Source organism: Spodoptera frugiperda, chromosome 26 (assembly GCF_023101765.2).
Source record: "Spodoptera frugiperda isolate SF20-4 chromosome 26, AGI-APGP_CSIRO_Sfru_2.0, whole genome shotgun sequence".
In the NCBI taxonomy this organism is placed as follows: domain Eukaryota; kingdom Metazoa; phylum Arthropoda; class Insecta; order Lepidoptera; family Noctuidae; genus Spodoptera; species Spodoptera frugiperda.
In genome coordinates, this window is record NC_064237.1 from 10220578 (window position 1) to 10233330 (window position 12753).

The window sequence follows — 12753 nt, forward strand, 5'->3', positions numbered from 1 at the left end:
GATATTCTATTAGTAGATCTTATAATTTCACATTGATGCTTGTTCTCGCGTACAGAATTTTCTTCGTTCCAGTAGTTATAACTAGAAATGAATTTCATGGAAGAAACATTATTTTATTAGCTTACGTCATTTGCCTACAAGAATGCAAATAAAAAAGACAAATAACGAACAATTAATTTTCAACAGTTCATTTTTAATAAAACCGATATCTTTGTCACTAAGACTAGGAACAATAAATGCGCATCTGTGCAAACATGAAATATAATATATAATACATTATATATTGATACTCTATTGTCTTTGGTAGTTAAATGATTAACAATTGGATAATAAAAACCCGTTAATGTGTTCCGTTTACATACTTTCATAGACGAATTTTAGTGGTACTTTGTCGTTATTGCTGATATCTTTAAGTACTAGATAAGTTTTTTTTTAAGTTTTATTACTCGAGTTGAATAGCTATCCAATAACCTTCCCAATCCTTTTAGTAATGGCTAATTGAAAAAATAAAATTAGGGAAAAAATTTCATGACAAAAAAAAATTAAAAATCATGATGACAATACAATACAATACAATGGTACAGAATACTAACAATGATTTGACAGATTTTCGCCACATGATTCCCTAATAAGTCTGCCTAAATAATACGTGAATTTCATGCTCTTTATAAAGTATGCATCATATTTCTACATGTTTAAAAACTACACCAGAACAAAATTTAATTAATTTGAGATGAAAATAAAAATGAAAACGACAAAACTGTTTTAAATGTAAATTAGAATTATATGTACACACGCCCTTCTCAATAAAAAAGTACTTTAAGAAGAGATTTCTATCTTATACCTACATTTAATCAGAAAAAACCTTGCTCAAACAAGGTTTTTATTCTATAACATAATACAGGAACAATTATATGACTGATAATTTTAATTGTTTAGTGTATGTGGTGTATAATAGTCTCGCTGGCATTGTCAGGGTTATTGTTTGTATAAGCTTTAATTAAACGAGTTAAATTACACCTATCTTTTCACATCAGTTTTCGTTCGTGATGGAGTGGTAAGTAGACATGGCAATGATAATCGTCTAATTAAAAAAAAAATTTAGTTAATGTCTCGTTGTGTGTTATTGTTCGACTCCATATCTCTGGGATCAACAAGCCTCGTTAGATCTTCAGATTAAAAAGTCGGATTTTGAATATTATCTGTTATTGTGTGAAGTTTGGAATTACGTTCAATAATTCTAGATTAGTATAACTGGTGATAAGTGAATGTAAAGTAAGTCCACATTTGTCCAAATTTTTGGGGTACAAAAAGCCAACAGCACGATATGGTTGTTTCAAAATTATTATTTAGCATGCACTGAAATTTACGTAACAATATCTCATACTCATATCATATCAATAAATAATTATTTCCTTATTTCTACTTAAGGCACTTTTTCCTTTTTCTACTAAAGCACAATCTTGAAATAATTAATTCCCTATTTCTAGTTAAGGCATGAACTAAACAGTATTAGCATGGTCGGTGTTAATAGTACTGATATATAAATATGAAAATTAATAATTTTGTGACTTTTCTTTCAAGCTATAACGCATCGTGCTCTACGCCGACAACAGGCACCGCTCCTCAAACCTTCCTATCAGCAATACAGTTCTTTGCTGCAGCACAATGTGTAATGCCAGAGGATCCAGTACCGAACCCAGATATACCAAGTAATTATTTTATTTGTAACTAGTTTATAAAAGAAATGTTTTTTCCTTATTAAGGTTTTGATGGCAACGAGTGCCACCTTTGACCATGAGTAGGAAAATCATTGCTTTTCTTATATAAAAACTAATATCGACTAATACTGGTATGAAATAATAATTTTGTATTTAATGATAGTGTTGTAAAACAAGTACCATTTAATTTAAAAGGAAAAAGGAAACAAGATTATGTCAATTTTAGGGTCAAAGTCAAAGTTCAAGCATTTATTTCAATCAATCCTAAATTAGGTACTTTTGAAACGTCAAATTGAATTGTTCGTCAATCTGTCTATCAGTAAAGCTAGTAAGCTAGTTAGAGTGTAAGGTCATGGACATGTTTTTTTTTTAATGAAGAACAGTGAATGTTCTGTCTGCCTTGACTTGACGTGTACGGTATCCACATGCATGAGAATATTGCTAATTTCGTGTTAAAACAGAATGACAGATAGACCTTCTTTGAATAGTATTAACGTATTATAATTTTTTAATGTGAGGTAGGTTTATTGGACCCGGATATTATATCTTTCCCACGAAAAATCCCTCAGCGCAACATTTTATTATCATACAATTAGAATATTTCTCACTGATTATATTATTAACAAGCAAAGGACATTAAATAAACAAAATTCTATACCTTCAATATTAAAACAAGATATCATTATGTTGATAGATATACATACATATGTATCTTATTCATGTCATCAGTAGAAAACGTAACGTTAAAACGAATAACTAGATATTTTAAGAGTTTTTTAATCTAACGTCTTTTAACTTATTGCAGATTATGAAAAATTTGACTTCATAATCGTCGGAGCTGGAACGGCTGGCAGCGTGGTGGCAAACAGACTGAGCGCAATACCAGAATGGAATGTTTTACTAATAGAAGCTGGTGATGATGCACCAGTGGAGGCTGCTGTAAGTATCTCAATACTATTTGCAGACTTGTAAAGTGATTGCAAGGGTGGCAATCAGGTTAGAACAATAGCCGAATTAGCCTCTGTTATGTTTTTAACCCAACCAACAAAAGTTAGTTTTATAGAAGGCCATAGAACGTTTTGTAAAAACTAAACGGTGGTCAAATAAAAGGCCAAAGAAGGTGCATCTACAAAGAAAGTGGCGCAATTATATCTCCATTCAGTGTTAAAGTAGAACTATATGGGTATCAGGCATGACAATTTTGTGATATATAAGCCACCGCAGCACTACTAAAGTGTTTTTGGGTACTGTAAAAGAGTTCATGATTCCATTACATCACTAAAATTCATCATTCATTCATTTTACATTCGTTCACGTCGCTGCTGTGTCTCAGTGTTTTAGAAGAGAAATAAAAAAATAAGAAAAGTGACGGGGTATCGTGGTGACTAAGATATTATTTTGTACTTAATCGAATTATTCGTCTCTTACGAGGAAAATGTTGTGCGACTGTAATTTTACTGATAAACTATGTATGGATTTACGACATATTTGAATGCCCCCTTCGAATTAATGAGCTTTTACTAAAATAATTTCTTATTTTAAGTTATAAACATAGTTCCAGGTTCCTTAACTCTACTATAGTACTCATTATGATAAATTACATCCACCATTACATGAAATTAGGGTTCCTTTTGAGCTTGTTTGTTATTTTTGTTTTATTTTTTGTCCTTATTCCATAAATATGATGAATACTTTTGTTAATGAATAAATGTTAAATCTGTGTAGGTACTACGTATGACGTCAGAGAAGTATAACTACGTACATACATATCGTCACACCTTTAATTCCCGAAGGGGTAGGCAGAGGTGCACATTATGGCACGTTATGCCACTGTGTACACCCACATTTCACAATTATTTATATTGTAAGTCCCATGTAATAGGTGGTGAGCCTATTGCCATATACCGGGCACATTTCCAGACTCCGTGCTACTACTGAGAAATTTTCGAAAAACCGAAAAAGGCTCAGCAATACTTCGCCCGACCCGGGAATCGAACCAGAGACCCCTTGCCCGGCAGTCGCACTTGCAACCACTCGACCAACGAGGCAGACTTTTTATTGCTTCGTGTGAAATATTATAATTAATAGCCCAATGCTTCAAACCATCTCGTAGTTGCTGGTTTTTTTTTCAGTTGAATCAATCAAACAATCTGAAAAACTGTCACACCTGGAATCGCTGTCCACAAATGAATTATTCTCCATTTCATCACTGACATGAACTGTATTTTGTACGGAACCATTTTCTATAAATGGGTCTTCAAAAAGAATTATTCAAATGTCAATATTGTTGTAGAAGAGCGATAGAAGTGCTTTTACAAAACGGAATTATCATTTAAAAGCATTGCTAGCCTAACTTCATACACAATAATAATGTTTTAAAACACATAAGATCTCCGTTATAGTACTGTAGTGTAATAGAGGAACTATAATAGTTATAAAAAAACAATCTGCTTCTAAAAAGTGTATTTGTGATATAAGTTTATCACTACAGCTATAATGGGCATTAACAACCTTTTATAAGACAATTAAGCTATATAAATATAATTTGAAACTCAGCTGTATCACCAAATCACTCCGATGTAGACTTTTTGTGCCCACTAATTACTGTGTACTGTAACGATGATCTTAAAACCCTCAATATCGTAATATCGTCCTATTCCTGAGTTGTCATCTCTACTTTAACAAACGACACATAGGAGTTCGTTTCGAACCTTTATTGCGCAAATTAGGCGCATTAGGGTGATAGTTAAAACTGTTATGAAGTTCAATCGTTGTATACTAGTCACAATGGAGGTTGCTATAACGCCTGACTATAACAGCTATATAAAGTCGTGAAGTAAACCTTTACATCAACTATTAATAGGTCGTTTTTGCTATATAAACTTATAGAGCCAAACTGTGTTGTCAAACGCTTTTACACAACAATCAGTCACCACCAAAACCTTTATACATCATTTACCCAGCTTTTTTGAGATATAAGGTTTGGTTATAGGGCAAAATTGTTAGTTGGGAAATATCACAAGTACATAGTACGCCATCACACACTATATATAAATCTAAATTATTTACCTTTTTTCAGATTCCTGCACTAGACAAAGGAATGTTTCAAACGAAATATGATTGGTCTTACTTAACCAAAAATAATGGAAGAACAAACGGAGCTAATATAAATGGATCCATATTTTGGCCACGTGGAAAAATGATTGGAGGATGCAGTAACCTAAATGCTATGATATATGCACAGGGAAGTGATCAAGACTATCAAAACTGGGTGGACCTTGGTAATCCGGAATGGAGTGTCGAAGAAGTTCGTCGGTGCTTTAGGAAAGCAGAAAATTTTCAAGATATGAAATTATCTCAGAATCCAGAAATTTATAATCATTATGGACACAACGGGCCCCTAGTTATTAACACATTTAACACAACCTATGGCGCAGTTACCCAAAGAATTTTGTCTGCTTATAACGACAGCGGTTTTAAAAATGTACCAGATTTAAATGTAGCTCAGTCGTTAGGATCTGGTGTAATTAGAGCTACAGCTGCATCTGGAAAGAGGCAAAGTCATAGCAGAGCTTATCTGGATCCGATACTTCAAAGGAAAAACTTAAAAATTATTAAAAATAGCTTAGTAACAAAAATTTTACTCAAACGATTATGTAAAACCGCTTATGGTGTGGAAGTAGAACGAAATTCGAAAAAATATACCTTTTTAGCCACCAAAGAAGTAATTCTAAGTGCAGGTGCTGTAAATTCTCCTCAAACGCTCATGCTATCTGGAGTAGGCCCAAAGTCACACTTGAAATCTAAAAATATTCCTGTTTTAATCGATTCGCCGAAGGTTGGTCAAAATTTGCAAGACCATTGTATAATTCCCGTGCCAATTTTTGGTGATCAACCAGGACCACAAAATGTAGCTGATACACAGTTTGGAGCTATTCAGTATCTTTATAATCGTACAGGATACTTAGCACAAAACAGTATAGCTGACATTTTAGCATTTTATTCGGATGATATTAATGCAACATACCCGAAATTTCAAAGTCATGTTTCACTACTATGGCAAAACAATTCTAATATTCAACGGGCTCTTACAACTCGTTTTAGGCTCAAAGATCAAGTAGCCCAGCCATTGATAGAAACGAACAAAAATTATACATTATACCTGTTCCTATTTAATCTTTTACATCCAGATTCTAGAGGAAACATTTCTTTAAGTACTAATAACCCGCGTGACTATCCTATTATCAATCCAAATTATTTTATTGATCCCGAAGATTTGGAGTCAGCTGCAACCGGACTGAAAATGCTTACAAAGATGTTAAACACTACAGCTTTCCGAGAAATCAACGCCTTTTTAGCAAGAATGCAATGGCCACCGTGTGATGATTATGAATTAGATAGTAGAGATTACTGGAAGTGTATTTGTATAGAGATGGTACTAACCGTATACCACCCTGTTGGAACATGTCAGATGGGACCTGACATCAAAACCTCGGTAGTAGACAGTCGGTTGAGAGTCCATGGAGCCCGAAACCTTCGTGTGATAGATGCCAGCATCATGCCAACACTGACCAGTGGTAACACTAACGGTCCAACTGGAATGATTGGAGAAAGAGGAGCAGAGTTGATACTGGAAGACTACAAGAAATTGTGATTTATTTCTACTTAAAAATGAACAATTTGTAAATCTATCAAATAAGTTATTTTTCCTGTAACTTTATGTTATTTTTCTCATTTACTGCCATATTAAGATTAACAATGTATGTATCATTTAATGATGTTAATTGAAGACTTGTGTGTAGTTTGAAAAAAAACTATTTTAATTTATAGCTGAAAAAATAAAATTTTATAGTGGCTTGGTTTTCAATTTCTTTCAAAACTCCCATATTTTATCAATCGCCCGTTGGACTCCATCACTGTCCACTATGAGCCTCCTCTGTTAGGTCTGGAGACCGCAGTTAAAAGTTTAGATATATAAGGAGAACTGCTGCTTGAAGTCTGTTAAATGTGCAATCCTTACTCGACTTTACAATACCCGCGTACAATAGGAATGGTGACATAAATATATTCTATTGGGTTGTCTTCACATTATATACTTTTGTTAATCAACGCGTCATTATTTTATTCCAGCACAACCATTAAATAAATCAGACGAACTGATAGCACCTTGTTTCTTATCCATATAAATATTTATTCTACTTTTAAAATGAGTTCGCCGTTTTATCTAGTTTAATGTTTATTTGTTTGCATTGTTTATAATCCTTGTCTTCATTTGTTTTCTAAGCCATTGCCATACAGTGTATGTCGCTGAACCTTTTGACGTCAAAACAAACGATGTGATAGAGCAACGACCTTTTTATGGTGGTGAAGGACACCAATAAATCTAAAAAATAAATATCTTGTATTACAATTATGATTTGTGAAATAAAAATTCGAGGCCATATCAACATAGCAATAGGTACATTATTAATTTTTGGATTTAAAAAAATTGTATCTACTTTTTACTTAAAAAAATAACTAATTTATTAATTGTTTTGTCTGTCAGTCTATCCATCTATAATAACCGTTTATATCACGAAACACATTAAGATGCCGAGATGAAAACTACATGTTAATCTACGAACTAAATGTGGGCTAACGCTTATGTGCTCAATATATTATAACGCTATTGTTGCATTTGCATAAGGTCTAACTTATCCATTCACTATAACTGTAAAAATGTACTATATTTGACGGTCAAATTGGTGGTATTAGGAAATTCTCTTTGATTAAAACTGTTTTTAGGCATTGATTACAGAGCGAGCGGCGAACAAGAGGTAGTAAAATTGATATTCAGAAAAAACACATCATAATCTATTAAATTGCCAGATTTCAAAAAACTTCGAAGCTGTCTAAGTTTCCAAGGAAATGACCTAATCCTAAAAATATTATCCAAGTCACTGTTTGCTGCGAAGTGCTCGCCGCGTTTGTCGATATAACTATAAGCTATAAGCCCCTAGCGTATCCTGAATAGTTTTAAGTTACAGTTCAGTTACTTCTTCAAACCGTTAGCTGCAAAATAATTACTTGGATTTATTATAATACAAAAATAATTATTCTTAAATAACCACTACCAGTAACATCAGTAACGGCAAATTGGCTGACAATGGGTTGATACCAAGATCTTAAGATAGAGCTCACTATTGGTAGACTAAGTCCATTCAAAAAAGTTAAATTGGTAATTAAATTAAGTCAACAGTAAAATGAAAATTAAGTACCTATAAAATTTATTATCACAAACAGGTATTAAAAACACGTAAACATATGGAAATTAGTCCTTATTATTACAAGGTTCTTAAAAAAACTGGCACATGTTAAACTTCTCAAGGAAATTTGGAATTTATATAAATACAAAGTTTTGGAATAAAGACGTAATGCGACCGAATCTTGAGGCTGAAAGCAAGTCTAATAGAAACGAATTTTCATAAAATGTGTGACTAAATTAAAGTCCGATTCAGTCACAGCTAACTTAATACGAAAATAGTTTATAATTTGCAATCTGGTCGCATTTTCTTCATGAGACTGATTGTATAAAATCAACTTTGCTTAGTACATTTTTATTAGACAGAGTAAAGTCTTGTCCAGCTCAAAATTTTATTTATTTTTATGAAGTTATTCATCAGTTAAACATTTTTTTTCCATGATGGATTGGTAAGTGATACCTTTGTAAAATTGTGCTATATCTTAGTTGTTATCATGGTGCTAATAACACTAAATATGATGAATGCCATGATTTTTTTAAGTTCAAGTCTGATCATCAAGAAACAAAAATCATTCATTTGTCAATCAATCAATGTTATCAGTACCCTTAGTACAAGTTTGTTTTACGTTTAAAGTACAATAGAGAAAGCAATGTGATCTCTCTTAAACAAAAATATAGACAGTGAAACATAAAACATCTTCCTTTTTTTGAAGTCGGTTAAAAAAGCGACTGCCATTCACACAAGCAATAATATTATACTTTTTTATTCCTCGAAGGTTAGAGTAATAATGAATTTTATCTGTAATCTGTAAAATAATTGCTAAATTAGTTTTAGTTACAATTCATCATGTGCGACTCCGTCGGCTGGGGTAGCTCCAGGACTGTTTATGTCGGCTATCCAATATATAGCTGCATTACAATGTGGTGTGACAGAAGGCTTAATACCAGATTCCGTGGGACTGGAGACTGGAGGTAAATATAATTTTATAATACGCTGGTTTTCGAAACACCAAAGACGATATTTTCAATGAATTTTATATGAAATAGTGCGATGGGACTTCATTAGAGTGTTACGTCAACGTCAAAGACGAGAAAATTTGCTAGAAAAAAATTAAATCACCAAATCTATGAATGAATGTGTGTTTCTTTTTAAATATTTTATAAATTATTTTAAAATCACTAGCTATCCCCTTGCTCCCACTTTGATTCGTTTTATCTAAGTATTGTTTTCATACACGACAAAACACCTCCTCCATAAATGCCTAGAAAAAGCCTTTATACTCACTTATTCAGCCTTTCCTATTTACTTAAATTTCCTTATCCTGTTGTTAATATTTTCTTTATTATATGTACAGAAAACTTTGACTTCATAATCGTGGGAGCTGGAACTGCTGGCAGTGTGTTGGCGAACAGATTGAGCGCTGAATCAGAATGGAATGTTTTACTGATCGAGGCTGGTGATGATGCTCCAATTGAAGCTGATGTAAGTCATGAAACACTACATTTAAAAAAATATTTAACTACTACATTACTACTACTAACATTTATACCATACTAGCTACTTCAGTGCGGTTTCACTCGCTCTGCTTGGCTGCTGTTGGTCATAACGTGATGTTTTATAGCCTATAGCCTTCCTCGATAAATGCACTATTCAACACAAAAAGAATTATTCAAATCGGACCAGTAGTTCCGGAGATTAACGCGTTCAAACAAACAAACTCTCAGCTTTATAATATTAATATTATTATAATATTATATAGTAATAAGTATATAAGTATATCGTAATAAGTATAGATCTAATGTATAAAAATGTTTTAGATCCCAAACCTGCATACATCGTATTATGGCTCAAGTTTCGATTGGAATTACACGACGGTTCCTAATGGCAGAACAAACTTAGCTAACATAGATGGTTCTATAACATGGCCACGTGGTAAAATGATGGGTGGAAGTAGTAATATGAACGCCATGATCTACGTACAAGGAAATGACCAAGACTATCAAAACTGGTTTGACCTCGGTAACCCAGAATGGAGTGTCGAAGAAGTCCGTCGGTGTTTTAGGAAAGCAGAAAGTTTACAAGATATGAACATGTTGAAGAATCGTCAAATTTCCAAACATTATGGGCATGACGGACCATTAGTCATAAATTCATTTAATTTTACTTATCCACATGTTACAAAGAAAATATTGTCAGTTTGGAACAAAATAGGCATTAAGAATGTGCCCGATTATAATGTCGCAAACGCATTAGGATCTGGTCTCATGAGAGCCACAGCTGCTTCTGGAGAAAGACAAAGTCACAATAAGGCTTATTTAAACCCGATTCTTGGAAGGAAAAACCTAAAAATTTTGAAAAATAGCTTAGTGACAAAATTGTTATTTAAGAATAATTCTACAACTGTTCATGGAGTTGAGGTAGAACGTGACTCAAAAACATTGAAATTTTATGCTACAAAGGAAGTTATTGTAAGTGCGGGTACTGTAAACTCACCCAAGCTATTGATGCTGTCTGGTATTGGACCCAAACAACATCTCACTTCTAAGGAAATCCCAGTTATAGTTGATTCTCCAATGGTAGGACAAAACTTACAGGATCACGTTATGATTCCCGTCATGATATTTTGTGATGAAACTGGAGAACAAACTGAAGCTGAACAACAATTTGATGTCATTCGCTATCTTTATAACCGCACGGGGTATTTGTCTCATAGCCCTCTTGTAAATACTCTATCATTTTACTCTGAAAATTCAAAAGCCACTTATCCCATGTTCCAAAATCATGTTGTATTGTTATGGAAAAATAGTAGCTTTATTGAACAAATTTTAAACTCCTGGTTCCGGTACAAATCCCAAGTATCAGAACCACTGATTGAACTTAACAAAAAACATTCAACTTACATGTTCACGTTTCATCTTTTACATCCTCAATCAAGAGGGAGTATTTATTTAAAATCGAACGATCCACAAGATGATCCAATAATAGACCCGAACTATTTCAGTGATCCGATAGATTTAGAATTAGCAGCAACTGGAATTAGAAAGCTGACTAAAGTATTGAACACATCAGAGTTCAGAGCAATAAAGGCATTTTTAGCAAGAATGGAATGGCCACCATGTGATGTTTACGAATTAGACAGTAGAGATTATTGGAAGTGTGTTTGTTTGGAGATGGCCTATACCGTATATCATCCGGTAGGAACATGTCATATGGGACCAGATCCAAAGAAATCAGTAGTAAATAGTCGATTGAAAGTCCATGGAGTCCGAAACCTTCGTGTGATAGATGCCAGCATCATGCCAACACTGACCAGTGGTAACACTAACGGTCCAACTGGAATGATTGGAGAAAGAGGAGCAGAGTTAATACTGGAAGACTACAACAAATTGTGATTTATTTCTAAGTACAAACGAATCACAATTTATAAACCTGTGTGGTATTCATTTCATATTCATTTATTGCCTTATGTCTATCCATATAAATCGAAGATTCTCTTGTCCTATGCATCACAATATATCGATTGTAACAGACTTGACAAATGAAATAAACTAATGGTGTAATTGTAATAATTATTTATCTGTCCCTTCTATTCCTAAATATAGAAACCAGTTCAAGTGACTTCTATTTTGTTTGCTTCGATGACTAGGGCATCGACAATTTATGTTTATTGCTCCAAATTATCCTCCATTCACATATAAAATGTGTACATACAATTAAAAACATTATTTGTATGTATGTTATCGTTTCTTTTAATACTGGTGTCGTTTTCAAATATTGTGGCTTTTAGATTTTTACTCTCACGACGCCAGTGGTATTTTAAGTCCACAGAAAGAGAAGAAGTTTAAGTCCAACCTAATGAAGCTTGCCTGTCGCAATTTGACCGATTAATTACCTATATGACATTATATAGTAGGTCTAGCTATACTAACGCCTTCTGGGGAACAAAGACCCTTATTGCATTTAACACTTGAGATGTTTATTTATATTTCAAGTCCTTCTAAGGGACTATCAACACAGATCACCTAATTGTAGTACCTAGCCAGCTATGGACAATTTACCCACGATGCCTAAGAAAAATAAAATATATGATCATTGTCAACCTTTAGAGAATTTGGCGATTGAAGATGGACCAATCTTTCCTGGACTTTTTCTCCAGTAACCTCACTCATAAGGCGAACCGCAACACAAACGTAGTTTCGCAACCCGATACTACCTTGACAAATACTTTCAATTCTCTATTAACCTGTCTCTCTGTGAAGGTGATCGATTAAAATTGTAGATTACAAATGAACATGTGAATCATTACAGGATACATACATTTAAAAATAATTAAAAACTAAAATTATTTAACATTAACCTACTTAAAAATAATTTGATTAACTAAATAATAAAAATATTATAATAACTACAATAAAATTAATATTTTAGTCGCTAAAATATTAATTTATTGCTATGATGAGGTATCGTGTCCAAAAGACTGACAGTATTGTTACTTTGAATGGCAATGCTTGCCCAAAGTAGCCTTTTTATCCCTTGAAGTGTCAACCATTCTCTATACAATAATACTAACTTTTTTAAGCCAACCATCCAAAACGAATGACCATAATCAATACAGAACAAAAGATACAGACCAGGGGCCTTAGTCTGCTATTACAATTGTGGGCACAATGGACCATACCAACATCTTAGAGAGAAAGTCTTATCTGCTTGGGATGAGATAGGTATTAAGAATGTGCCAGATTATAATGTCGCAATCACATTAGGCTCTGGTCGCATGAGGGGTACAGCAG

General features: G+C 33.3%; 2 protein-coding genes across 3 annotated transcripts; both read left to right on the plus strand.

Annotated features, from left to right (window-relative positions):
* Positions 1-908: 908 nt before the first annotated feature.
* Positions 909-6577, plus strand: LOC118264738 (ecdysone oxidase). 2 transcript variants are annotated; one of them, XM_035577357.2, is made up of 4 exons: positions 909-1057; positions 1585-1712; positions 2527-2660; positions 4801-6577. In XM_035577357.2, the coding sequence occupies exons 1-4, from the start codon at positions 1050-1052 to the stop codon at positions 6373-6375; spliced, it is 1845 nt and encodes a 614-aa protein (XP_035433250.2). In that variant the 5' UTR covers positions 909-1049; the 3' UTR covers positions 6376-6577. The 2 variants fall into 2 exon arrangements, with proteins under 2 accessions (XP_035433250.2, XP_050560709.1); XM_050704752.1 differs by lacking the exon at positions 909-1057 and adding an exon at positions 1099-1275.
* Positions 6578-8124: 1547 nt separating this feature from the next.
* LOC118264453 (ecdysone oxidase-like) lies at positions 8125-11540 on the plus strand. The gene is made up of 4 exons (XM_035576968.2): positions 8125-8411; positions 8792-8934; positions 9318-9445; positions 9781-11540. The coding sequence occupies exons 1-4, from the start codon at positions 8401-8403 to the stop codon at positions 11353-11355; spliced, it is 1857 nt and encodes a 618-aa protein (XP_035432861.2). The 5' UTR covers positions 8125-8400; the 3' UTR covers positions 11356-11540.
* Positions 11541-12753: the final 1213 nt, after the last annotated feature.